At 28.0% G+C, this 8368-nt stretch overlaps 1 protein-coding gene across 3 annotated transcripts; it reads left to right on the top strand.

Annotated features, from left to right (window-relative positions):
• The first annotated feature begins 895 nt into the window (after positions 1-895).
• Positions 896-7993, top strand: LOC130796726 (hydroxyproline O-arabinosyltransferase NOD3-like). Of its 3 annotated transcripts, XM_057659095.1 has the most exons (10): positions 896-1065; positions 1656-2104; positions 3539-3577; positions 3730-3797; positions 3898-4093; positions 4179-4276; positions 4656-4725; positions 5299-5370; positions 5487-5600; positions 7726-7992. In XM_057659095.1, exons 2-10 carry the CDS (start codon positions 1676-1678, stop codon positions 7786-7788), a joined length of 1149 nt encoding a protein of 382 aa, XP_057515078.1. In that variant the 5' UTR covers positions 896-1065; positions 1656-1675; the 3' UTR covers positions 7789-7992. The 3 variants fall into 3 exon arrangements, with proteins under 3 accessions (XP_057515078.1, XP_057515081.1, XP_057515080.1); XM_057659098.1 differs by lacking the exon at positions 3539-3577; XM_057659097.1 differs by lacking the exon at positions 896-1065 and having other exon boundaries at positions 1541-2104; positions 7726-7993.
• Positions 7994-8368: the final 375 nt, after the last annotated feature.

Genomic DNA, 8368 nt, shown 5'->3' with positions numbered 1-8368 from the left:
CTATTTATATAATTATCTTATAAAAAATAGATTGAATGTGAATACATTAAATTTTAATACTCTCCCTATCTATTTAATTTTGTTATACAATATAGAAAAAGCCCTTATTTTAATTTTAACCATATAGTAAAAATATGAGGCCGTCTATAAATCGGGGTCCTGAGCGGTAGCTCATGCTGCTCCCCCTAATAGCCGGCCATGTCACTATTCAATGAAAGAAATGTGTGAATAAGAAGAAGAGAACAGTTAAATTTGTGAATGCGATAATAAACATAAAAGTTTTGGCAAATCATTCGAGCAAGGGACCACGTACACCTATATATGACCTATCTAGTCTATAGGCCTATTTGATAAATGACTTTTTTTGGAGTTGTTTGATTCGACCAGCTAAAAGTATTGTCTGATTTACTACCATTAAGTTAATTATTTAAGCATACTGTTATGAAGTTATTTGGTGAAAATTAATTGTTTGTTTGTTATTGATTAGAGAAATAGTAAGTTGAAAAACCAATAAGCAATAATAAATGAAAAAACTACTCATAATAATTTTAATTTTGTCTTATTGGTGAAAATTAATTATTTACAATTTATTTTTAGTTTTTTGATGACAAAAATAAATATTTTTAAATAAATCCATTCACCAAAAGGAGGACAAAAAAAAGTCAACTATTTAGTTTTGGATTAAAAATCATTAACTTAAAATTCATTAAAATAATTCAATCAATTAAAATTATAAAAATTAATAATGTGCAATAACAGAGAAATACTATTAATAATATCCCAATCAATTAAAAAAATTATTTACAAAACTAAGTTAACTATTCATCCACCACCTTTAGAGGATAAAAATGTGTCCCAATTGTGAAGTAGGGTACATTTACAAACGTCTTAGAAAGGGTAACTTGGATTTTCTTTCTTCCTTAATTCATTACTTCATCAATATCAATGTCCCACTCCTACATCACTTTCCATGTGATGCTTCATACTTATACTTTTTTTTTTCTTTTTCTTCTCTCAATCAATACTAATTCATTTCTCTAATTTCTCCCCTTCTTCAAAACCCAGGTACCATCTTTCCCTCTTTTAACTTTCATTTTTTTTATTTCAAATTTCATTATGATTTAGGCCATGATATATTATGTGTTAATAAACTCTTTATAGGATAACTTTTTAGGTTAGAAGTATAAATGTGTATAGACTCTCACGTGACCTCTTGTTACGCTGATTTCTGATACAATGTCAAGAAGCCAATTCAACCAAAAGCTTAAGCTAATCGTTGAGACTCTAGATTATATCTTATATATATACTCTATATACGTTTTTTTGTTAATATTGTTATACAATTCAAGTGATATGACTTTTAACAAATAATTTTTATTAGACATATTCGGACCTAGATTCACTTCCGATTTCAACTCTTTTGAACAAATAAAAAATTGATTTAATATATTGTATTAAATGATTCATTCTTGAAAATGGCATAGCATTTAATGTTGCACTGATTTCATTCACCTAATAACATAAAAAAACTCAAAACTTTTTTCTGAGTTTTTCATGTTTCAAATTCAAACCTCCAAAAATGATCACTTTATTTATACTTTTCATGCAATCTTTCATTAAATTCATCTGAAAAATGTATAATTTTCTACTTGCAGAATCTGGGTTCTTCTGAAAAATGAGAAATTTTACAAATGGAATTGGCAGGAGAAATATCAGCAGAGGAATCCTATTTTTATGGGTGGTTTTAACAATTGGATTTTGTTTAGCTACATATAGTCTTACCACATTTTTGTTGATTAGAATTCAATCAACAAGAATTAGTGATCATGGGTCGGGGAGGTCAGACCCTGTTATGGAGATGCCTGAGACCCGGAAACTGGCCCGCGGATCGAACCCGAAATTTCATGTAGTTGTGACAGCAACTGATGCAATTTACAGCAAATGGCAATGCCGGATAATGTACTATTGGTATAAAAAAGTTAAAGATTTGCCCGGGTCGGGTATGGGCGGGTTTACTCGGGTTTTGCATTCGGGTCGGAGTGATAATTTGATGGAGGAGATACCTACTTTTGTGGTGGATCCTCTTCCTAATGGGCTTGATCGGGTAAGCTATCATTTTTGTTTGAATGAAGATACTTTTACTCTACTTTGCTTGGCTTTGGCTTTAAGTTTGTCTCTTTGTTTATTAATTTTTTTTTTTAAATTATCATTTAAGACGGGTCATACTGTTATAATTTTAAATTGGGCTAAACAATCTAATTAAATCAATTCAAAATTAAAATAATTTCGTCATCTAAAATGTTAAATTTGACACTTAAAATACTAAAACACCTAATTAATTATTTAAATAAACCACTTAAAACTTATCTCATCGTGAAAAAGTTACGTACAAAAGTTGCTCTAGTTCTTTTTGAATTGATGTTTTAGCATATTTGTATGAGAATAACTAATTTTTATAATATTTTTTCAAAAACTAACCTCATATAGAGGTAATTTGAAACGAAAATGGTTACATTAGATATTTTTATAAAAAATATGTTATAAAAATAGAAAAATGGTTTTGTGAATAGCTTTTTAATGCATATGGAAACATATACTAGTAGAATTGTCTAACTTTTTAGTTGCACTTAAATATAACTGAAATATAATTGCATGTATTGAAAACATTATTTGAAAATTTCAATATTGTTCGTGCTTATAATTGCATTAAACGCTAATAATAATGAGGTATTAAAAGAGTTAAATTGAAGTTTATATAAGAAAAGTATCATTAGTTTTGTTTAATAATGGATCTAGAAAATATTATTGTTACCCTTGCTTAAGAGTTTAACAGTGGGTCATACAAATAAAATTTTGAAGAAAACAAAATAATCTTTTTACTAAAAAGAAAAATCACGCAAGTAATAGAAAATTACCAAATACGAAAAATGGTCAAGTAGAAAAGATGGGAGGGAGTATTTATTTGCTTTGGTTTAGTCTTAAATAAATTTTTGGCTTGGTTATGAATTGATGTTTTGGGCCATTTCAATGTATGCTCACATATTCAAAAACAAATGCTCATTCTTTAAGAGATTGCTACATTTTATATTTTGATATATTTATTTAATTTTATGATTTTTTATTTTAGCTAGTGTTTTTACCATCTTTTTAACTTTTATGTGTACGTTTTTTCTCATTTTCTCACACTTTTATTTTAGGTAGTGTTCTCACCACCTTTTTAATTCTACCAACCAATTTGATTTTTAGAATATACAAAGAATTTTATGATTGTAACATTTTACCACCTTATATAATTTGATTGATAGAATATACAAAGAATTTTTGAGTTGGTTATAACATTTTACCATTAGATGATTTTAGAATATACAAAGAATTTTATTTTTCTTTTTATATTTGGATTACTCGAATTAAAGATCTTACTTGAAAAAAAAACAGTGCTCATTTAAAAAAAAAAAATAAATCTGATTCTGCAATTGCTTTTCTTAATCATACAATAATTTATTGATAATAAAGTAAAATTTTAATATATACACTGCAGGTACATCTTTCTTCACTAACAAAATTCAATGCAATTAAGGTAGTATGACTAAATAATAATTAATTATATTTATTTTAAGGATGCCTTGTCAATTACTCTTGAGTCTTAATGGTTGATTTAATTAATTATATTTTATTTATGCTTTCCAATTCTCTCATTTATGGTTTATCTTAATTGGGAATTATTTTTAGGGATATGTGGTATTAAATAGACCATGGGCATTTGTGCAATGGTTAGAAAAGGCAACAATTGAGGAAAAGTGAGTGATTGATTGACTTTAAAATTCTATCATTTGACTCTATTTTTTTGAGTTTGAGTTTGTTATAAAATGACGTTTTGAAATTTTAATGTTATGATAGATATGTGTTGATGGCTGAACCAGATCATTTGTTTGTAAGGCCTTTACCTAACTTAGCTGTCGGAAAATACCCGGTAGCATTCCCGTTTTTCTACATCAAACCCGCTGAAAACGAAAAGATCGTAAGAAAATTTTACCCAAAAGGATCTATATCAAATGTGGATCCTATCGGAAATTCTCCGGTCATAATAAGAAAGGTAAATTTGAATGATTTTTTTCTTCTATATGTTTTACTCGTATTTTCAAATTAAGATTGGAATTTTATTTTTTGGTGTCGTATAGTCCATATTGAAGAAAATTGCACCTACATGGATGAATGTATCATTGCGTATAAAGAATGATACGGAGGCTGATACAACTTTCGGTTGGGTGCAAGAAATGTGAGTTACGTTGCTGTCTTTTAGTTATATTCAGTATTACGAAAAAGAAACAAGAAACATTAATTTTAAAGTTTTTGAAACTTTAAAAAAAAAAAATTTAAAGAAGGATTTTAGTATTAATAATTATATTAGTATGTTTTTGGGTTTGAAAAATCAATTGGGGATGCAGTTTTTAAAACCTTAATCTAAAATTTTAAAAACGATGGGAAGTTAAAATTTTCGGTTTCGTATAACTATGGTTATATCAACTGAATTTTATTCATATCGAGAAACCAAAAAAATCTACGAGACAAATTAAAACGAAAAGTGTGAATATCAATTAAATGATATAAAGAAGAATTTAATTGGAGATCAATTAACATTAATTGTCGTTGTATAGGTACGCATATGCCATAGCATCAGCATTGCATGGTGTGAAACATATTCTTCACAAAGAATTCATGGTGCAGGTACTGAATAAGTAGCTAATTGTATAATCATATCAAATATTGAAGTGAAAATCTAGGCCGGCGCCTATCTAGACTATGACCAAATAATTTGATTAAAAATACTATTAATATTGAATTATCTAACATATTAGCTTCATTATTAGAGTATGTAACATATTCAGGAGCCTCAACTAAAAGCTTAAGTTGATGGTTGAGACCCCAGGTCCCAGGATATCTTATATACTCCAACACGCCTCCTCACATAAGAGTTCTTTGGGCTAGATGGTTGAAGCCCCATAATATATTGTATACTCTAACAATCACGTTGTACTAAAATGTTGGATTTTCCTCTCACAACAATGTGCTTAAGATGATTAAATCCTCAGTATATGTTATACATACTCTATTAGAGTATGGAGTATAACATATACTAGAGTTTTAATTAACCATTAGCTTAAGTTGATAGCTAAAAGCGCAATATATGTTATTATATAATCTATTGTCGAGGAACCAACTTAAACATAAGCTTAAAATAGTTAACAAAACTCCGATATACTATGTCACGTTCTGATGTAAAATTTGTTTGTATTGCAGCCTCCATGGGACCAAAAATTAGGGGATACCTATATCATTCATTATACTTATGGATGTGATTATAACATGAAGGTACTAATCATGCATATAGTCATTATAATAATAACTAATAACAATAATAATGAATTAATTATATTTGTTGTAGTTTTTTAATTAATCACTTTGCTATGAAATTCTAAATTGTGTAGGGAGAGCTGACTTATGGAAAGATTGGAGAGTGGCGTTTTGACAAAAGAACGTACCTTAGCAACCCTCCACCCAAGAATCTTACACTGCCTCCTCCTGGAATTCCTGAGACTGTGGTATGTTTTTTTTGATTTATTAAGATAAGATAATTGCATTTATAGACACAAATTAAAGGTGTTTAATATGGCAGATCCTATAAAAAGATGGTTTATTATGCAACTCGTTTATGTTTATGTTTTTCTGTCATATCAACTCGTAATTTTTAAAAAATAAAAATTTACAAGTTAGATTGAGTCAAATAAATTAATGACTTGATTAGAACCATTAAAATTCTTACCTATTCAAATTTAATTTGAGTTATTTAACTTAATTTGTAAGAAATTGTCACTTGTTAAAGAAGTCTAATAAACATCTTTAACTTTATTAGAAGGCCTTTTCTTAAACCTATGCATTTAACCTTAACCTTGTCACAAAATTTTATGTGTGACATTGTCACCGTGTAATACGTTCTCCGTACACGGGTTAATAATCCAATTAATATAATTATTAAAAATGTATTTTTAGTTTTGAGGTTGTCTCACCGAGAGTAACTCATACCTTATACATACATTTAAATAAAAAGAATGAGTAGTCGCCTCAATAAATGCAACAATACTTTCGATCTTACAAAAGAAATTTAATAATTGCAATATCCATTGAAGTCGAAAACAATTACAAAACATTACTTGTTTCAAATCAATCATCTTGGTTGGACTAGCTCTCAAAAATATATCGCAGAAATTTTATAATATATTTTATACTCTATTGATGTATGATAAAAATATATACTATGTCAAAAGCAAATATAAAGCAATATGGAGACAGAGGGTTTTTGTCGCTTACTTTTTCACAAAACATGTTTGGCGATAAAATAGGCGACAAAACGCTTTGTCGTTAAAAACTTTGTCGTCAAAAAAAAACCTCTCGCCTAATTTTGTCGCCATCTTAGCGACAAAACTAAAACTGTGTCGCCTTCTTTGTCGCTAACATTGATTACAAGTCATTGAAAAAATTGAATATATTTGTCATTATTGTTAAATAATAATACTAATTACTATTATTATTTAACAATAACAACAAATATTTAATTTTTTAACTAATATATATTATTAAAGCAATATTTACACAACAAAACTGAATTAAATGAAATTTAATGAGTAAATTAAATTTTAACTAAAAAATAATTAGTAAATTGTTAATGGTTTTTTATTAGATTAATGATTCCCTAAAAAAATTAATTATCCTTTCCAAATTCTGAAAAATAAATAAAATTCTAAAAATTCATAAATGGTCTAATATAATATGGAAGAACAAAAAAAACCCAAAATTAAAAAATAAATAAAGAACATAAACAAAAAGAAAACAAAGACCCAACACAAAAAATTGAAGAACAACAACACTAAATCGAAGAAAAAAAAACAAAGAACAACAACCCAAAATCGAAGAACAACACAAAATCAAAGAACAAAATCGAACAACAACACAAAAACGAAGGATAAAAGCAAACCCAGAATTCATATGAACAAGAACAAAAATACAACTCAGATTCAAAAATACAACCCAGATTTAAGCATTCACATGAAAAAAACAAAGAAAATACAATCCAGATCAAAGCATCCAAAACTCAATATTGGAAAGATCTTTTAAAAAGTTTGAGATTAGAGAGAAGATAAGTGTTTTTTTTCGAAAGAAGGAGAACGAAGGATAGTAGCTTCCATTAATGAAGTGATTAAACTTCTTGTCGAGATAAGTTTATGGGGGGTTTAGGGAAGGAGAAGAAATGTAGAAATATGGAGATCAGAGAAGAAACATGATAGATGGAGAGAGATATGACACAATACTTAGCTTATTAAAAAAAATGACGAATAAGTTTTGGTGACAGAAAGTTTGTCACCAAGTTTGTCACTAGAAAAGAGAGAGATTTTGTTGACAAAACTTTTTGTCGCCAAAATTAAGAGAGATAAAATGGTGACAAAATAGGCGACAAAAAGTTTGTCGCAAAAATGTTTTTACTGTTCAATCAAACTTATCCCGCCCAATTACTAAAAAATAAACCGTTTAAAAATTTTTGAACAACAATATTGGCGACAGAAAATATCTTTTTGTCGCTAATTTTGTCGCCAGACTTAGGGACAAAAGCTTTTTATTTGTTGCCAAACTTTTTTTTTTTTTTAATGTTTTGATTGTTGGTCATTGGTGCAGGTGAGGCTTGTGACAATGGTTAATGAAGCAACGGCGAACATTCCTGGCTGGGAAAATTTGTAGTTGAACATTCATTTTATAAAGAGAACATACACAAAATTTCATTCTCATAGAAAGAATAAAAAGGTGATGTTTTTGGCTTATGTTGGGATGTTTTGTGCACAAAAGGATAATAATGAAAATTAGAAATAGAGAGCCTCATAGAAATTACTTTATTTTGTTGTAATAAAGCATACATTATAATTCATGTTTAAGTAATAATAATAAAGTTAATAAATATTTTTCTTTTTTCCAAGATAACCACATTTACATACTACATTACCAAAAAAGTACCTAAAATTAGCATGGATGTTTATAGATAGATTAAGACACTATTTTTTGGCCTTGGGTTTAGTGTTCTAAAGAACAAATACTCCTGTGTTCCATTAAGATTGTAACATTTGCTCTTCAAAGTTGTCACATCGATTTTCATAATTTTGTAATTTGAATGGAACATAGGCGTATATACTACCGACGAAATTCAATTCCAAATCATAAATATCACTTCTACATATTGATTGATAGAGATCATCACCAACAATCATTTTAAGCTTTTAAGCTTTTTGCTGAATTGATTACTTGACATAGTATTTAAATCTTATTC

Source organism: Amaranthus tricolor, chromosome 12, assembly GCF_026212465.1.
Source record: "Amaranthus tricolor cultivar Red isolate AtriRed21 chromosome 12, ASM2621246v1, whole genome shotgun sequence".
NCBI lineage: Eukaryota > Viridiplantae > Streptophyta > Magnoliopsida > Caryophyllales > Amaranthaceae > Amaranthus > Amaranthus tricolor.
The sequence above is the reverse complement of the archived record's forward strand: the minus strand, read 5'-3'. Positions and strand labels throughout refer to the sequence as shown.

Coding starts and splice junctions, on each gene's coding strand:
- LOC130796726 (XM_057659097.1), top strand. CDS start 1,676: ATGAGAAATTTTACAAATGGAATTGGCAGGAGAAATATCAGCAGAGGA. Junction 3,798..3,897: donor AAGGCAACAATTGAGGAAAA/GTGAGTGATTGA, acceptor ATGTTATGATAG/ATATGTGTTGATGGCTGAAC. Junction 5,601..7,725: donor CTGGAATTCCTGAGACTGTG/GTATGTTTTTTT, acceptor TCATTGGTGCAG/GTGAGGCTTGTGACAATGGT.